The sequence below is a fragment of the Chionomys nivalis genome, chromosome 7 (genome assembly GCF_950005125.1).
Source record: "Chionomys nivalis chromosome 7, mChiNiv1.1, whole genome shotgun sequence".
Lineage (NCBI taxonomy): Eukaryota > Metazoa > Chordata > Mammalia > Rodentia > Cricetidae > Chionomys > Chionomys nivalis.
The window spans coordinates 51,510,091-51,528,636 of record NC_080092.1 but is presented as its reverse complement, the minus strand read 5'-3'; the positions used below and the strand labels follow the sequence as shown (position 1 = coordinate 51,528,636).

Sequence of the window (18,546 nt, the reverse complement as noted above, 5' to 3'; positions counted from 1 at the left end):
CACTGCCTGCCTCCCAAAGAAAGGAGCCAGAGGCTTTGGGAATTGGCCTCTATTGCTTTATTTTGTGTTTTATACAAGTGACTAAAATAAATAGAGTAACAAAGCAGCTACACAGTCCCCAGTACACCACCAGCTTTCTTGGACTGCTGTCTAGGGCACCCAGCCCACTTCCTCTTCCCAGGGTACCACCAACCACCACCCACCCTCCAGGTGACAGCTAACTAGGCAATTGGAGGTGGTGGTCATATTCTGGGGTTAGAAGGGACCAGGAAATTTCATATGAAGGGATTCTTCATATAAAAGAAATGTCTATAAAAAATATTCCCCAAAATATAAGAAAGTCTATTTTAACCCCCAAAAAGGCTTATAAAAAAAATAAAGCTACAAATAACCAAAGGTCCCGATTACCCCCGAGGAAGGGGAAGGACCAGGCACTGCTGGTGAGAGGCGTCACAGTGGCAAAAATCTTGTGGTAGGTACCAAGCACCAGGATGAACCCAGGCACTACGAGGAGCACCAAGCTGAAATTTGACAGGCCAAGGGCACAGACCCAACGTGGTCTCAAGGTGGGCCCTACATAACATCTACAAAAAATTCACTGGGATTGCCCATGGCCATGTGGAAGCTCTGACGGCTAGCTGTCAGTTCTGGGGGCACAGAGCCCAGGTCTCTGACTGGAGGAGCACCAGGGGGCTGCACTGCAGTAGAGACAGGGGGAGGGGGTGGGGGCATCATGACAACCATCATGGGATTATAGGGGAGGGCCATGCCAGGGGGAGGGCCGTAGGGATGGAGCCCTGGGAGGGCTCGGAGATTAGGAGTACCGCCTGTTGAGCCCCTGGATGGAGGGGGGCCCCCATCACCAGTCCCACCAGGCTCCCCACCCCGCCGAAGGCTGCCTCCGCGGCTGGACAGCTCGGACTCACTGCCACTGCCAGACTTGGACTCAGGGGCCCGCTCCTCAGGCCTGCCTGTGCGCCCGGCCCCGCCATCACTTCTCGTTGACCCACTGCTCCGGCTCCCTGTTGGAAGGGGGGAGGGAACGGGGTAAGTGAAGCTCAGCACAGAGCCCTCTGGATTCCTCCAGCCCCTGCTCTTGCCTCTTCTCTGAGTCCCCTCTACTAGCTGTACTGGTATGTGGGGGTGACTTACCTTCACTGTGCTGGCTGCTGGCACTGCCTCCACCATAAGTATAAGATGAAAGCTCGTGGTAGGGTGGGGGCTGTGGGCTGTAGGGGTGTGGGGCTGGATACTGGTAGGAGAAAGTAGGCAGCAGGGGCCAGGGGGTAGCTCCAGGAAGAGGAGCCAGGGTATCCTGGTCTGAAGCCCCACTGGAGCCATCATTGTCATTCAGAGACAGGTTAACTAGGTCTGGAACAAAAAGGAAGAGAGGTCCCTGTTTTAAGAGGCTAGGATTCTTGGGAGCAGACAGAAACCGGCAACCATTTCTCCAGAGCCACTTACAATGCGAAGGGCACAGAGATCATGATGGCCTGGAAACAGGAAACTCTGCCACGAGGGCAGAGACACAGCCAGGGTCACCATCGCTAGCCCAATATACTTCTGTGGGATTCATTAGGCATTTTCTCCCTTGGGAATACCGCTCTGGTACCTGGTTTGTTCAGCCCCACTGTTGGCCACTGCAAGGCCAAGTGTGGGTACACAGAGCCTGAATACCCTGGGGGCCCTAGCTACTTTCTGGACCAGGTTTAGGGTTGGACTGAAGAACAAGGCAGGACAACCTGCTGTCCCACACCAGGGCAGGTGACTTACAACTCTCACAGCCACCACTGAGGTCTCCGAAGACATAATAGCACTGCTCAGAAAAAGTTATCTTGTTGACAGTATGCCGGATGAGTCCCGCCTTCAAAAGCCCGCTGGCATACTTTCTGGCCTCCCGGCGCTCAGGAAAACCTTCCACATGATGGTACAGCCAGTCTACCACATCTGAGCCTGAGATCAACCACAGTGGAAGAAGTCAGATTCTCCTCTCAACGTCTACCCTCCCCTTGTGCTGCTCCCAGCCTTGGCCTCTTCCTCCCCTTCCCATGCCACCTTGCTCAGGGCCTGGGAATACCTAGAAAGGCATTTGGGATGGTGATCTTGAGCCACATGCGGTCCCGGACTTCTAGCCCAGACTCTGGGGCTGCCATGGCCTTGGTCACAGAGGCCATGTCCATGTGGATAGAGAGACCCCGGCTTTCACAGCCTGACAGAGGAGACAACAGAGAACTGAGAAAGGTCTCCTCAAACGGGGAGGTGGGGAGGGGTTCGAGACTCACCATCAGGCAGTGAGGAGCCGGATGTGATAGTGCTCATAGATGAAGAGCCTGGGTAAGCAGGGAAGGTGCCAGTCAGTGCAGCGGAGTGCGACACCCAGGCAGCAGGATCAATTGGCTGGATGGGCTCATCTGGAACAAAAATAAAATAATCACCAAGATCATCACTACTCAGTCCTAGAAAACAAGCCCCGTACACTCCATTAAGAATCCTGTTGTACCCCTGCCTTGGCCTTCCTGAACCCATTCCCTGTAACTTGGAAGCCCAGCCCCATCTTCTGGCCCTTCTAATTTCTTTTTGTTCTTGATTGTTTGAGGTAGGGTTTCATTCTGTAGCCCAGGCCGGCCTGGAACTCACTATGTATTCCAGGCTGGCCTTGAACTTTGGGAGAGCCTGTCTTAGCTTCCCAGGTGCCAGGATCGCAAGATTAAGCCACCATGCCCAGGCTCCCCAGATCTCTTAACTTCAGACCCCTGCCTGAGCATCACTCACTTCGGGGGAGGGTGAAGTAAGCCTGGGGAGAGGGATCCCAACACTTGGCCACGGTCAGCACGATGGGGCTGTGGGGAAGAGAAGGCCAGTCAAGCAAGTAGAGGGGAAAGACCTCAGGAGGCCCAAGGCCTGATACAAGGATTAAGACACAGAGAACCGGGCTGGAGCAAGTGAGAGTGGGGGTTCCACAGTGAGGATGACTCACCAATATGGTGAGTTAAAATCACACTGCTGAAACAAGGGAGTACACACTGTACAATTCATTCACAGGAAGCGTGACACAGGTAATACTGAACCATCGTGTTCCAGGATTCAGGCATGGGTGGAAAACCATCGACAGTTTTCTTGACCAAAGAAGTCAAGAGTAATTACCATAGTGAGAAGGGTGGCGTGGGAAGGGGTGCGCAGTGGGTGGGCTTTCTGAGGTACTCACATTTGGTTCTGACTTAGTGATTTAGGCTGGAGAGACATGTACAGCCAGTTCGATTTGTTATTTTTTGTTTTTTTTTTTTTTTTTTTGAGAGAGGGTCTCACTATGTAGACGTACCTGGATGGTCTGGAACTCACTATATAGACCAGGCTGGCTTCATAACCAGAGAGCCACCTGTCTCTGTCTCAAAGGTGCTATAATTAAAGGTGTGTGTCACTATGCCCGGCCTTACTTTTTTTTTAAATTGCAAAACAAAGGTGAGCCGGGCGGTGGTGGTGCACGCCTTTAATCCCAGCACTTGGGAGGCAGAGGCAGGTGGATCTCTGTGAGTTCGAGACCATCCTGGTCTACAAGAGCTAGTTCCAGGACAGGCTCCTAAACCACAGAGAAACCCTGTCTCGAAAAACAAAAAAAAAAAAAACAAAAAAAAAAGAAAACCAAAGGTGAAGGGGCTACCCTGGTTTATGCACAGAGGACCGGCACCCACACAGGCTCATCCTGGTTTGTGCACAATATCCCTCAGCACCCACAGACTCACCCCGGTTTGTGCACAATATCCCTCAGCACCCACATACTCACCCCGGTTTGTGCACAATATCCCTCAGCACCCGCACAGCGTCATCATTGCTCATGTTCTCAAAGTTCATGTCATTCACCTGGAAGGGAGGAGAAGTGGCTCAGAGGCAGTGTGGGACAGTGAGAGCCTCTCCCAAGCCGGCAGCCAATCGGTCAGCATACCTGCAAAAGCATGTCTCCGGGCTCGATACGGCCATCAGCAGCCACAGCGCCCCCCTTCATGATAGAGCCGATGTAGATGCCTCCGTCACCCCGCTCATTACTCTGGCCCACAATGGAGATGCCCAGGAAGTTGTACTTCTCTGTGGAGGGAGCTCACATGAGGGGACTAAGACCCAGAAACCCTGGAGACCCTCTCCTCCCTTCCTCTCATGGGGCCTTCCATACCCATGTTGAGTGTGACTGTGATGATGTTGAGGGACATTGTGGAATCGGTGACACTGCTGAAGGATGAGGTCTGTGACGGAAGACAGGGAAGAGGTGAACGCTCTTCATCAACAGAGACGAGCCCTAAGCCTCTTGTCAAAGGACCAGCTAAACTAAGGCCTGCTTCTCCCAAAAGAGCCCTCACCCTTTCCATGCGTGGTGGCCGCTGCTTCCTCCGCCTTCGGTGGCGCTTGAGGAGGCGGGAGGCACTGCTCTGCTCGGTGGAGCTGCTGAATCTGATACAGTTGAGAAGCAGGGCATGCGGAGGTGGGAGTGGTCAGGGGCCACATGGAATAACAAGAAGACTAACGGACGGAGGGGGGAGCAGGGGATGGCAGGAGGGGGAAGGGGGTGATGGAGGAAGCCCTGGGCAGAGACAGAGATGTGTGAAACACACCTGCTCATGGTGTCATCCTCATCAGAGTCTCCTAGGCTGGTGCTCTCCAGCTCACTGGTCATGAGAGTGGAGGAACTCTCGTACCCGGCCAGGTGGCGCTCCAGCCTTGAGGTGCCACTGGGCCTGTGGCCACCAGCTATGTATAAATGAGAACCTCAGGACCAGGCCTCCCACTCTTCATGCTGAGGTTTGCCTCCCCTCCCAGGTCCCAGTCTACCCTGCCTCCAGGGCTGTCCCCTCACCGCCATGCTCACTGCTGTCTCTCCTTCGAGGTCGTTCTCGTCTCAGCGACACAACAGACTCAGTTTCTGTCTCAGGCTCTAGATTTTCATGGCTGCTGGATACATTAGGGCTATATAGATAGAGACAGTTTCCAAACAATGTCAGCGGGGCAGAGCACCAAATCCTCAGTTTCCCCTCTCCAAGGGTGTGGGCTGGAAGCCATCTTCGCTTCCCTCCCCTGGACTCAAGAATGTAAAGGACTCACTGGAAGGATGGCGGCCTTGAGTCCCCAATGCCACTGGTCCTTTCTGGAGGCAAAGGAGGTAATGGCGGAGGTGGAGGAACCAGCTCTGTCCGAGACTCATGGGCGGGGGGAGCCATCTCAGGCTGGGGGTTATCTGATGACACTAGCTAAAGGGGGCAAGAAAACACGGCTCCACTGGGTAGCTGTTTAAGTGGCAAGACTATGGAAAATGGGCAGAGAGAGGCCAGCGTCTCAGAAGCCTAGAACAACCCAGAAAAAAAGGAACCAGTATGGGAGGCTACAGAAAGAGAAGGCTGAGGAATGCCCACTGCTTCTACAAAGAGAGACGTGGGCAGCCAGGGCCCCCAATGACTGGACAGCAGGGGAGGCCGTAGGAAGACTGAGGTTGGAAGCAGCTTGGTAATGCCTCCCCTTACCCAGGAGACAACCCTTCCATTGAAGCATGGGAGGCGCGCATTGTCATCTGAAATCTCTTCCTTCACCACCCTGTGGAGAGAGCAGAGCGGTCAGGAAGATGCCAGGCATGTTGGCTCACACCTTCAATTCTAACACTTGGAAGGCAGAGGCAGGAGGGTTACATAGAGACCCTATCTCCAAAAAAAACAAAACAAAACAAAACAAAAATCCAGAAGCAGCAGCAGCAAGCAGGAGCACTTGGGAGGCAGAGCAGGCAGATCCAAGGCCAGCCTGGTCTACACAGTGAATTCCAGGACAGCCAGCACTACAGAAAAACCCTGTCTGGAAAACTGAGAGCGCAAGCAAGAGAGAGAGAGACTAGTACCCGCAAAATCTCATTCAAAGTCTCTCCCAATCTCCATTCTATCCAAGCATGTTGACTCTGGCTAGCACCCTGTATGTTTTTTAACGCGCATGTCCGTGTGAATGACTGTCACTGACCTGAGTGTGTGAGGATGTCTGCAGAGGACAGGAGAGGGCATTAGGCCCAGAACTGGACTCACTGGCAGTCTGAGCTACTATTTGGGTGCTAGGAACTGAACTCAGGTCCTCTAAAAGATGACCAAGCCATCTTTCCAGACCCAATCCTCTGCCTTTTTTTTGGGGGGGGGGGAGGCCCTCATTTTGTACCCTAGGAGGGCCTGGAATTCACTATATACATCAGGGTGCAGACTGGCCTCAAACTCACAGAGACCTGCCTGCCTCTGCCTCCTGGGACTACAGGCGTGTCACCACGACTGTCACCCATCACCATGGGGCCTGGCTCCTATGCTTCTACAATGAAACTATTTATTTTCACATGTAAATAAACTCCAGCCCCTTTCCTGATCTTACTCCACCCTCAGCCCCAGCTCATTCTTAGAGATCCAATGCTCCTCCAAAGACTTCTTCCCATTTGATCCAAACCTCGAAGTACCACTCCACAGGCCTTCTGGGACAGTTCTCCAAATATCTAACTTAGGAGCCTTGCTAACCTTATCTCCGTTCTACACATCTGTCCCATAGAATGCTCTGGTCCCTGTGTAATTCTCTGCTGTGCAGTTCTCTCTAATTCACACCCAGAGACTGTCCAGATGTGTGGCCTTTGCTGGGTAAAAACACTCTTCATGCAACCATAATACTCCCCACTAGGAGAGCTCCCACAAAGAGGGGAACTAGCTTCCCATTTCCCGGCTGCCTCATCTCATTAAGCAATCTGCTCAGCCTGAAAAACCCTGAAGCCCAGCCTGGGAGGCCAGCCTCCCACAGGTTCCTGCAGCAGACTAGACTTGTTCCTTCTCAATACCCACAAGAAATCATTAGCACCTATTCAACATGTGCCCTGGGTGTGCAGCGCCAGCCTCTACACTTAGTAAGCATTAGCAAGTACACGGTGACAAAGTAATAGACATGAAGCCTGCTTCCACATACACACACCCTCACCTTCAAACTACAACTTCTTGTCCGGGGGCTGGAGAGCTGGCTCAGTTGGCTCTTGCAGAAGACCCAGGTTTAGTTCCCAGCACCCACATAGTAAGTAGCTCACAACCATCCGTAACTCCAGTTCCGAGATCTGACCGTCTTTTCTAATGTTCACAGGCAGCAGGCACATGGTGCACACACATACATGCGTGCGGGCAAACACTCATATATATAAAATTAAACAAAAAAGGTCTAAAAAATAAAGATAATAAAACCTCTTGGCCGATTAACCCTAGTCTGATACGCTCTGGGGCCTTGGGTATATGACTCATTTTGAGGGTATGCATATGTCTCATATACCCGCTGTCAAGATGACAGAGTCCAGTCCCCATTGGTCTGCTCAGTGTGTACAACTCTTCCCAAGATAACCCAACCTCAGCAGGTCCCAGTCTCCTTCAAGGCAGGCAATTTCGTATCACTACAATCTAGTCTATGCACTAGTTAGCCTCAGTACTAAATGAATTTACCATGTGCTGTGCACCTAAATTAAGCCTTTTACACTATGATTATAATCAATCCACAGATGAAGAAATCAAAGCACAAAAGCTAAATAAATTGCCTGAAATTATAATGCAAAAAGAAGAACCTTGACTTAAATCCAAGACAACTCCCTAGACAGTATCACTTTGCCCATGTTGAACAATCTTTAGTGAGAGTCCAGTTTGTTCTGTTCCAGTTGACGGGGAATATGCTCCAACCGAAGACTTCACAGGTAAGGAGTCTCTCCCCAAGCCAGGCCGTAGATAACCTTTTCCTCCCAGTACCCTGCTATCCCTTGCTAATGCCAACTCAGGGTATCTGACCCTAATGCACTCTACCTTCCAACCCTGAGCCCAAGGACACACAGAAGGTTCAGTCCCAGGAGCGACAAAACAAAAGGCTGCCTTACTCTGCATCTTTATCCAGCCCAGTATCACCCAGAATGCCCCAAATTACCCCAGAACCCAATCTATTCTACTAGAGCCCCAGGGTCTCCACGCAGGCAGCTGTCTGCACCAGTCTCGTCTGCGAGACCCCAATACAGCTGTCTGGACTGGCACCACCAGTCTATTTGTACCTATCTGTCCCCGTCTTGTAACAATAACCCAGGTCTAGGCCAGGTATAGTGTCCCACATCTCTGGTCCTAGCACTCAGGATACAGAAGTGGAGCGAAGGCCACTACAGGTTCAAGGTGAGCCTGTTCCACATTGTGAGCTCCAGGTAGTTTTAGTTACAGAAAGAAATCCTGTCTTAGCAGTTAAGAGCACTGACTGCTCTTCCAAAGACTGGAGTGCAATTCCCAGCACCTACATAGTGGCTCACATATATAACTCCAATGCCAAGAGACCCCATGCCATCTTCTGGTTTGTGTGGGCATTGCATGCTTGTGGTGCACAAATAAGCACCCATGCAAAACACCCATACACATAAAATATCTTTAAAATAAAACAAACCTCCAATTTCCTCCCCAGCCCCAACCAGGGGATGGGGGTAAGGGAGGAAGGTCTAGCCCTAAGAGAAAATAAGAAGACCCCAGTAGAGTCCAGAATGGTGCAAACTTTGCCAGAAAAATCTACTTCTAAACAGCCTAAGATTCCAATAGAGACCTCTCTTCATTATTACAGATTACACCGTCCCAAAATAATAATACTGTGGGACCTAGTTAATAAGCCAGGATAGCCTAAATTGTCTAACGTTAGCCCAGTCTACATAATGACTCTACATGCCCAGCGTATTGGCTCACACCTGTTAATTCGAGCTCTCAAGGCTGAAGCAGGAACTCTATTAGTTCGAAATCAGCCTAGGATACAAAGAATAAGGCCCTGTCTCATAACAAAAGAACAAATCAAAACGAGCAAGTAAACAAACAAAAAGCTACAGAATAGTCCTATATAATTCTCGTGCAGACGTCTGAGAACACACCAGACTACCAAAAGATAAATGAATCTGAAATCAGCACATCCTAGACTGTCTTCAAGCATCGCCTCTTAGCCTTTTGGCTAAAATCAAGTGGAGAGAATGGTCAAACAAACCAGTGTGTCCCATTATTCCAACCAAATTTCCTTGCCTCTGGTTTACTAAAGTCTAGTCCGTTCTTCTCAAGCTCTCTGTGTTCAACCTTGTCCGTCTTGGGATGGGCGATCTACCCTAGCATAGCACAATATGCTAAATTCCACTACAGGCCAGAAAAATTCCAAGGCAGACCTGTCCCCCTCAATATCGCACAATCCATTCTAGCACACCCATCGTCCTTCCCAGTCTAGGCCTCGCGCTTACCCAAAATCCTGATCCATAGACTTGAAAAAGTACTTAGCGCCCGCGGGCCGCTGCAAAACGCTCTTGAAATCGCCGAGGGTGATGCGTTCTGCCGGGACAGGAATCTTCACCAGGTAGGGAGTCTCTTCCTCATCCAGATGGTAAATCACCTTCGTCTCGCCTACACCACCGCCCCCCGCGCCGCTGCCCGCCATGGTCTCGCTCGCGCGCTCCCGGGCTCAGCCGCCCACCCAACGGGACTAGGCGCCCCCGCCGCGCCTGCGCACACCCGCAAACTGACGTGCTACCGCCGACAGGGCAGGGCCAGAGCGGGAGACGCGCCCAAGGAGGACGGCGTGGAGCAGCGGGGTGATAGCTTAGAGCCGTAGAGCAAGACCCAAAGCTCTGGACCCCAAAGCCGATGTCCACCACCACCAGCACCACCGCCAACGTCGCGAACACTATCGAGGTCCCCGCCCACCTCTCCCCATGCCACGTGACACAAGCCCGCCCACTTTGCGCAGCCGACCGTCCTTCACGTGACTTTCCTGTGTCACGTTACTATGTAAGCTCCTCCTAGACCCTCACGTGATCGCTGCCTTGAGCAACGGTCTTCGGCCCTAAATGACTCCGCCCCCAAGCGTGCACCTCGCCCCACACCAAGTACTATGGCCAACCTGGCTTCAGCTCTTAGAATGCTGACAAGGGGCTCCCACTTTGCTTTACCCACCCCAAGCCCAGAGTTCAAAGCACCTCAGGGGCAACTATGGGGGATGAGGAGGCAGGTTATCAGTACAGCGAGAATTGCAAACCAAGGTGGCCCCCTAGGGTGGCCTCTGGCTTGAGAAAAGCTAGTCCAAGATTTGACTCTGGGTGAGGATGAGTGAGGCTTTGACTTCATGTAGTCAAGCCAGCCTTAGCCCCTAAATCTTCTGTCTCCATCTCCCAAAATGTGCAATTACAGCCCTGGACTCTAAAAGTGGGTTTCAGCCCCAACTCCAGTAAGACAACTGCCAGGTTTCCCCAAGACCCCCCTGCCCAAACAGGACAACGAGGATTGCAAAACACAAGAGCCCACTCTGCTTTATTTACAACACGCTGGCTGTCTGTACAAGCAGCCAGCCAATATTATTAAAAACGAGGCTAGTGATAATTGACACCTTTTGCTTTCCTCCCCCACTCCACCAGGTATGGTACTCCGCCTTTGAACAACCACCATGCTCAAACATGGGGAGTCCAAAATTAAAAATACAACTGGTGTGGAAGAAAGTGAGCGGGAGTGGGAGAGAGGAAGCCATGAGGGAGTGCTGTATTTACACTACAGTTTATAGACAACTATCCCCTTACAGCCCAGTCTGAGCCCGGCCCTGAATGTGGAAAAGGGTGGCAGGTTCACCGGACAGATTTTGTCTATAAACCGAGCCTCCCCTGACCCAACTGTAATGGGTCTAATTCAAGTTCATGGAGCAGGAAGGACAGAGAAGACACTCAAGTCTCCCTCGGGAATTCCGGCCTTGAAGAGGCTAAAGACTCTGAGGCTCAGTTCCCAAGTAATGTCAAAGTTCCAGCCTCAGAGAGTGATGTCAGGGTTCCCCCGATTTGGGAAGACCCCCTAACCGCCGGGCCTCTGGCCGAAGTTCCTTGCATTTCTGGCAATAAAAGAAGTCAGGAACGTTGGTCTTTTTAATCTTAGCGCAGGAGAGGTGGATCCATGTCCCACACAGGCTGCACTCAATCATGGGCCGCCCAGCAAAGGGCTTTCTGCAGTAACATGTGATCAGATCCCACGAATCATCACCTAGAAAAAGAAAGTTTGTTTAGTGTTTGGCTTTAAGGCTCGGCTCATCATGTCCCCCAAACCCATCATCCCGGCTCCCCACCCTGGACAGTTCTAAACCTTCTCACCGGATTCCACCATGATGTCCTCATCCATGACCCGCATCTCGCCCTCACTGGAGCTGGCATCTCCATCTTGACTTGTTTCTGTGCTGCCCACCTCCTTGCCCTCACTGTCAGTAGGGGGAGCACCTTCAGGGTGCACTGTAACAGGGGGCCTGGGGGCTTCAGGGGGAGCTGGGAGCACAGGGACTGGGACTTCACCACCCACCACTGCTGTCATCTCTTCTTCATCATCCTCCTCCTCCTCTTCCTCCTCCTCTTCAGAGTCTGTATCACTGGGAGGTGCCCTAGGAGGGCCAGGAGGTGGAAGTCTATCCCCACGATCTGCCTTTTTCAACTTCCGCTTCTTGCTCTTCTTGATTCGAGACCGTTTTTCCCCATCCCCAGGAGCCGGTCGAGGCCTCCGAAGCACCCCAAAGCCAGCCCCACCCCCTGGTCCCAACTTTCTGTTCTTTCGGTCCTTCTTTCGAGGCTGAGGAAGGTCCCCCTGGGAAAGTGGCACTGGGGTGAGAGCAGCAGGGGACCGGGAGGTGTGCGTCAGGGATGTGGGAGACAGCGGAGATGCCACTTTGGGCCCATCCAGATCAAACAGAGAGTCCTTGAGCTTCATCTTCTCCAGCAGAGTGGCGCTGTCAGGGGCCTGCAGACGAGAGAAAGTGGACCTTGGGGGTCCTGGCTGGGTAGGACCTGCTTGAGCTGCCCTCCTCTTTGATGACTTTGCTTTCTTAACAAAAGTCTGGATAGTTCGAAGGTCCGAGGGGGCTGAGTCCCAGCCATCACTGTCCGCTGCACTCTCACCTCGCAATGGAGAGCTAGAGCCAGAAGCTGGCCAATCACTTTCCTTAAAAGGAGGAAGAGACCAGGATCAGCAGGAGTCTAGTGACAGCTCAGCCTTGCCACATAGCCAGCACAAAAACCAGGAACTAGACATGTCCCTACCCCAAACCTTCACCCAGTCTTCATCAGTATCTCCCCAGGGCTCCTGCCTGGAGCTGGAGCCATAATCCTTAGACTGTGTTCTGTAGCTCATTTGCTCGTATACTTTCCTCCTTCCAACTTACCAGAAACTTTCCATTAACAACACAAAAAAGACCACTGAAAAAAATCTTGACCAACGCTCCAAACTTTTGCTAGTGCTGTCGAAGCCAGTTATTGCCACGACTCCACCCCTTCACCCCAGCTCTAAAAGCTTCCAATTTTCTGTCTTACATATTATTACAGCAGTCTCTTCCTATAAAATAGTTCACGCTGACTCAAGTCAGCCACTTTTCCATTTCCTACCTCTTTGCTGGGAGGGATGTAACCCGCATAAGCCAAGACAAAACTGCAGAATTTGTTGAAATCCTCAATTGTTCTCCGCCGTTTCTCTGGTGGCTAAAAGGCAGGAAACATGGATCAAATGGAAGCCATGCACGAAGGTTATCGGGCCATTTCCACAATCTCAGCCTCCAAATTGTCAAGCAGTCACTAGCCAAAAGTACGGGACAGCTCACCTGAGTCTCTGGCTTAAGAGTCGGAGGTGGATCTGTGAAATCAATAAAAGCTGAGTCAAGGCACTAGGAAAGAGACCAAAATCCTCCATCTAAACCTCGGCGGTCTCAACCTAATCCCACCAACTGACTGCTAGATCGCCCGGCCAAGCCAGCCAGCCCCCAGCTGTGCCGGACCCGCCCCTGCTCCCCCTTCCGCCCAAAGGGGCGGAGCCTGGGCGCGGCGCCCTCACGGGCCTCGCTATAGCGCTCCCCTTCCCCCAACCAGAGGCCCAGCGCCCCGCCCCCTCCCAGCCTCTCCAGTCAACTCGGCTCTCTTGGCGCCCCACCCCGCCATACCGCTCCCGGGGCGAGACCAGGCCACCGCCCGCCCCCGTCCTTCACACGCGCCCGCCCGGAGCCCGGAGTTCCTACCCGGCCGCGCTCCACTGCTCTGGGCCCTGCACGCCGGGCGGCCTCCCGGCCGCCCGCCCCAGGGGCCAGGATGACCACGCTGAACTGCTCCCCGCCCTCCGGCCCCTTCTACTCGAACACGAGGCCGGGCGCGCCCCTTACCCCCACCCAAAACACACGCGGGCACACACTCCCAACACTACTTCGCGTCCGGGACAGGCAGAGAGCTGCAGCCCGGACACAGCCCCACCTGCCCCCCCACCTCCGCGCTCCCCACAATTTCGCTGTCCCTCCGCCCCCATCCGGGGCTTTGGCCCCTCCCCGTCTCGAGCTCTTCGGGCTCCCCGCCGGGCCCCCGGGCCCAGTTCCGAGCTTCTCCGGCCGCCCCCCTCCCGCCCCCGTACTCAGCGAGTCCCTAGGCCGGGCCCCTAAACTCTAGCCCCCGGTCCCCATCCAGGCACTCTACAGCAGCCCCCCAAGCCGCCGCTGCCCCCTAAGACGCTCCACAACTCGCAAGCTCCTGCCCTAGCCGACCACCCCCCGCCCCAGCCGCAAGTTGCCGGTCTTAACCCCCCCACACCTCGCCCCGCCGCCCCTACAAGTACCGGGCTAGGCTCGCTTCCCAGTTTTCTGGCCCCACAACTACCCTGGAGTACCGGGCTCTACCGGAGACAATACCCAGACCCTCTCTGCTCCCCACAACTACCTGCCCACCCCTCTTAACAATCACCAGCCTATCTCTGGCGGCAACTACTAGGCGCTCAAGCGCCACCGTCACAAACTCCCCCACCTCGGCCAACTACCGGGCCCCTCACTCAACCCCTCGCCGAGCTCTCTCAACTACTCTCCGGCAACCGGATTCCCCCAGCCTCCCTGCTTCGGAGCGCCAGCCAGTCCGAGGCCTCTTCAGCCTCCAGCCCCCGAAGCTAGGCTACCAGCGCCAATCCCCGGACACCCCACCACCGCCATCCACACCGTGCCTGATGTCTAACTATCTCGACCCAGTCTCCCACTCCTCTTTCTCCAAGCTCCCTCAACTCGTCGTTCTCCCACCTCAAGAGCCAGGCCCCCGACCCCTTTTCCCGCACTCCCCCGCTGGGTGCCGGGGCTCGACCTCCAACTTTGCCAAATGAATTCTCACCCTCTCCCTACCCTCTGTGCCTATGGAGCGCTTACCTTCGGGACTGGGCTCCGCCATGGCTTCCAGCATCGCCCCCTCCCCTCCACCCGGTCCGGCGACCCCCTCCTCTAAGCCGGGATTCCCGGTGCTGCCTTGGGTGCTCCGTGTTCCTACTGCCTCGCTCCACCGAAGTGTCCGCCTTATCGCGGTTGAGACTCCAGTCCGCTACCGCCACCTCCCTCTACCACTGCCTCCCGCACTCCCGGACCGGGCCCCCTCCCCCCGCACCGCCGGCCGCCTGCTCCCTCCTCCTCCTCTCGCCTCCCTCCCTTCTCCCCCCTCCCCTCCGGCTCCGCCGCGCGGTGCACCAAGGGATTTGTAGTCTGCGCAGGGGCAGCGGAAAGGGGAGTATAAGATCCTCCAGAACTTCAGTTCCCAGTAAACCACGGATTAGCGCAGGCGCAATAGACAGCTTTCCCCCAACCAGGGGAGTGGTGGGGCGATCCAAAGCCAGAGACGTACAGCGGAAGAGTGCGCACTGATTCCCGGGAAGTGTAGGCTGGGTGGGACCAAGAAAGTAGACGAAGAAGGGATTAGAACTCTCGGCCACCATACTGCCTCATTTTGTACCTTTTTAATCCCTCAGGGAACCGCCCCACTTCCGGCCAAGTAGACATGAATGCTGGGAGATGAAGTTCTCCTAGAGATAATGGCACCCTTCTCCCAGTATTTGCCTCTCTCAAATTTCACTTTACAGGATCCCACACACAGGCACAAACTCTGCAAGTGACAGCCGGTGAAAGACAGTCCTCTCACCCCCTCCCAAACATCCTTTCTCTGTAGTAACAAATTTGGATATGCAAACCTAAAAGTGGTCCTTCCAAACTTTCTCCATAAGAACCCACAGTGAACACTAGCACCCCTTTGTTTACATCGCAAGCCAATATACACACATATAAATCAAAGTTTCATGCGATAATGCTCATATCATTTCATTCATTAAAGAAAGCCCAGCTTTTTTTCAGAGGGAAATACCAACATCAAAAAGTGTTTCTGTTTCTCTGACTTATACCCATTTTTTCTCCTTCCCACCACTGAAGTTCCTGACACTTGAAACAAACAGGAGGTGGAATGACACAGGGCAAAATTCAGTTCAGCTCGGTGGTTTCTTCTTTATTGATGCGCCTCCTACCTCCCCCCGACAATGTTAATCCCTTCCATCTACCCCCCCAAAAAGAAGGTACTGAAAGGAAGGGAGCCTGCTTGGGCAATTAGAAAGGGAATAGAAACCAAAACAATCAACGGATGTGACAGAGATTGACAATCAAGAAGTCTAAAGCAGAGTGGGAATGAGGGCGACCGAGGGGAAAGAAAGGAGATGTACGGAGACTGTGCCCACCACTACCCCTCCTGCTGAGAGGGACAGGAGAAACAGCCTCAAACATTAAGTGCAGGTCCTGGAGAAGGAAGTGGTGTTTTCGCCTGAAGGAGGAAGTAGATGTCAAGGAAGGAGCGCCACCTCTCCTTGTAGAATGGAACCCTCCACCTCAGGGACAGCAGCTTCACAGACCGTAGACGCTTTCATCACTGTAGGCAATGTATAGAAAGAAGTCTTCCTCGTGGTGCTCCTACAGTGAGACAAGAAAGGGTGTAATGGCAACTTGGATTTAATTACTTGAACTATTTACCACCCCCAAGACATTCCTCAAGGCTCATCTTTTAGCCAGGTGGTGGTGGTACACACCCTTAAACCCTTAATCCCAGCACTAGGGGAGGCAGAGGCGGGTGGATCTCTGTGAGTTCAAGGCCAGCCTGGTCTACAAAGTGAAAGTGTGAGTTCCAGGACTGGCTCTAAAGACTAAGAAACCCTGTCTTGAAAAACCAAAACAAACAAAAAATCATTCCTTTAAGCATGGCCTGGTAATTTCAGCAACTGGAAAGGAATGACAGTTAAAAGCATCCAAGGCAACTTAAGAAACTGATTCAAAATACACTGGAAGTTATAAGGTACTAAATGTAGTTCCTAGGACAAAAGGAATGAAAGAAGAACCATTCACTCGTATTTTCTGTCACTCCTTTCAGAAAGGCTGCCTTCAAATTCCCTATGTAGCCAGGTGGTTTCCAAGTCAAGATGCTAATGCCTCACCGCCAATGTTTGTTTGCTTGTTTTCATTTATTTTATTTTGGGGGTGTATGTGTGTGCATGTATTTGTTTGGGCTCTCTGGAGTTTTCATTTAATCCCATAGTGAGATTAAGGTCTCACTATGTAGCTCTGGCTGGCCTCAAACTCCCTATTTAGACCATGCTGGTCTCAAACTTACAGTGCTCTACCTGCTTCTACTTCCAGAGTGCTGAGATTGAAGGTGTGCTTGATTGCACCCCACTTTCGGTGGTCTTATATTGTTTGTTTTCAGACAGGATCTCGATATGTCTCTCTGACTGATCAAGATAGCTTCAGAGATCACCAGTCTCTGCCTCTTAAGTGAAAGGGTTAAAATTGTGTGCACGGAGTGAGACAGGCTCCTGCCTCCTGAGGACTTCAAAGATTTAAAATGTGTACCACAGCACACTTGTTATTCAGAGTGGGACCTCAACCAGGTGTGGTGGCACACCCCTTTAATCCCAGCAATCCAGAGGCAGGGGCAGACAGAACTCTTGAGTTCAAGGCCAGTCTGGTTTACACAGCAAATTCCCACGACAGACAGAGTAACACAAAGAAACCCTTTCTCAAAACAAAAGATCTCAAACTGTTCTGACATCCTGGATGAGAGAAAGAGACGTGGGTCAGAGGGGTCCCAATCAGAACAGCTACTGTAACTGCCGTTCGAATCCCAGCTACCCAGGACTACACTGACATTTTTATTTTTATTTATTTACTTTTTTTTTTTTTTTTTGGTTTTTCGAGACAGGGTTTCTCTGTAGCTTTGGAGCCTGTCCTGGAATTAGCTCTTGTAGACCAGGCTGGTCTCGAACTCACAGAGATTCACCTGCCTTTGCCTCCCAAGTGCTGGGATTAAAGGCATGCGCCACCACCGCCCGGCTACACTGACATTTTAAAGCTAGCAAGTCAGCTAGTACAGAAACTGCTGACCTTTACTTTCTTCTATTCAAGCTGTCCAGGACTCCTCTCCAAACACTCCTATTCCAAGGTACTATACCTGGTATAGCTGACCCATCGTGGCACTGGTGGGTGGAATAACATTGTTGACAAAGAAAAACAAGGCATCCTCAGCACGGAGATGAATTCGCTTCCGGATCAAGAAGTAGAATTGACCCACTGCCAAAAACAGGAGATGCAAGAAAGTCACCGCGGTCATCAGCACTTCCAGAAAGCAGCTGTCAGGTGAAACCTCCTTCTAGAGAGGGTATTCCCACCCACAGAAGGAACCTGCATCTGGGGGCTCGTTCCCACCTGTAAGATCTGAAGGCACCAGGTATTTCTTTTTGTCCAAATCTCCTATCCGAGCTTTGGGAGCTTTTTCCACTATCACCTGATGAAAGGAAGTTAAGAATGAGTAGACACAAAATACACAGCTATATACAAAGATGTACTGCAATCTCATTTCTCTTTATCCTAACATACGTTGAGTTCAGAGATCCTGGCCTCGCTGGCTTACCTAAATATTGATCACAGAACGGCACATCACAAAAACTATTTTCATCAGAGAAACAGGATGACTAGTTTCGGTCAAACTCTACCTTAAATCTAGGTAGCTGAAAGGATGACCATGGTTGTCAAGCTCCCCAAGGCCTCCATTCTGACAAATGCCAAGGTCTCTCCCTCTCTCTTCCTGTCCACATCTCAATCCCAGCTCTACTTCTACAAGCTTCTCGTCCCTGGTACCAAAAACAACAGTTTCAGACTTCTAACCCTACAACAGGGTGGAGCCTGACCTCCGCTTCCCCAGACTCAAGCCTATCTTGTGGCGACAGCGTCAGCACCCTAAGCCTCGGCCCTGATCCTGGATCCTGTCCTTACCGGGACCCGGTCTGGGTATTTCTTTCGGATTTTCTCGCCCTCAGAGCGGCGCTTCTCGAACGGATGCTCCTCTTTGTACACGAACTTCATTCTCCCGAGAACCGGGCTGGACCGAGCTGGGCTGAGGAAACCCAGGGGGGGGGGCCGGGACAGGGGGCGGCGGCGGAGGTGGCGACGGCTTCGACGAACAGACTCAGCGGAGCGATCCACAAATTTGCGCCACTTCCCTATTCATCAACCCCGCCCCAGACCATCCGGAGCGGCCCCGCCTGCTGAAATACGCCACTAGCTCAACTTTCTAACGCCGCTGGCGTAGCGCCACCGGCTGCCCGGCCCTCTCACGCCTCCAGCGTAACCGCTTTGGAATTTGTGGGTTACGCAGATGACTTCGCAAACCCTTTCTCCGGTAGCCCCGCAGTTCAA

The 18,546-nt window shown here is 52.6% G+C and overlaps 3 protein-coding genes across 6 annotated transcripts; all 3 read right to left on the bottom strand.

Annotated features, from left to right (window-relative positions):
* Positions 1-54: 54 nt before the first annotated feature.
* Positions 55-9,700, bottom strand: Dvl2 (dishevelled segment polarity protein 2). Its single transcript, XM_057773897.1, has 15 exons — positions 9,263-9,700; positions 5,505-5,574; positions 5,089-5,234; positions 4,844-4,953; positions 4,602-4,737; positions 4,350-4,440; positions 4,166-4,235; positions 3,941-4,080; positions 3,782-3,858; positions 2,773-2,840; positions 2,283-2,411; positions 2,078-2,209; positions 1,774-1,953; positions 1,153-1,371; positions 55-1,022 (listed from the first exon to the last, which is right to left on the bottom strand). The coding sequence occupies exons 1-15, from the start codon at positions 9,454-9,456 to the stop codon at positions 574-576; spliced, it is 2,211 nt and encodes a 736-aa protein (XP_057629880.1). The 5' UTR covers positions 9,457-9,700; the 3' UTR covers positions 55-573.
* A 598-nt stretch (positions 9,701-10,298) lies between these two features.
* Positions 10,299-14,401, bottom strand: Phf23 (PHD finger protein 23). 4 transcript variants are annotated; one of them, XM_057774823.1, is made up of 6 exons: positions 13,045-13,142; positions 12,634-12,665; positions 12,422-12,514; positions 11,939-11,981; positions 11,147-11,780; positions 10,299-11,039 (listed from the first exon to the last, which is right to left on the bottom strand). In XM_057774823.1, the coding sequence occupies exons 3-6, from the start codon at positions 12,448-12,450 to the stop codon at positions 10,825-10,827; spliced, it is 921 nt and encodes a 306-aa protein (XP_057630806.1). In that variant the 5' UTR covers positions 12,451-12,514; positions 12,634-12,665; positions 13,045-13,142; the 3' UTR covers positions 10,299-10,824. The 4 variants fall into 4 exon arrangements, with proteins under 4 accessions (XP_057630806.1, XP_057630802.1, XP_057630805.1 ...); XM_057774819.1 differs by lacking the exon at positions 13,045-13,142 and adding an exon at positions 14,200-14,401 and having other exon boundaries at positions 11,147-11,981; XM_057774822.1 differs by lacking the exons at positions 11,939-11,981; positions 13,045-13,142 and adding an exon at positions 14,200-14,401.
* An 893-nt stretch (positions 14,402-15,294) lies between these two features.
* Positions 15,295-18,350, bottom strand: Gabarap (GABA type A receptor-associated protein). The gene is made up of 4 exons (XM_057776638.1): positions 18,124-18,350; positions 17,557-17,635; positions 17,303-17,421; positions 15,295-15,771 (listed from the first exon to the last, which is right to left on the bottom strand). Exons 1-4 carry the CDS (start codon positions 18,211-18,213, stop codon positions 15,706-15,708), a joined length of 354 nt encoding a protein of 117 aa, XP_057632621.1. The 5' UTR covers positions 18,214-18,350; the 3' UTR covers positions 15,295-15,705.
* Between the last annotated feature and the right edge of the window lie 196 nt (positions 18,351-18,546).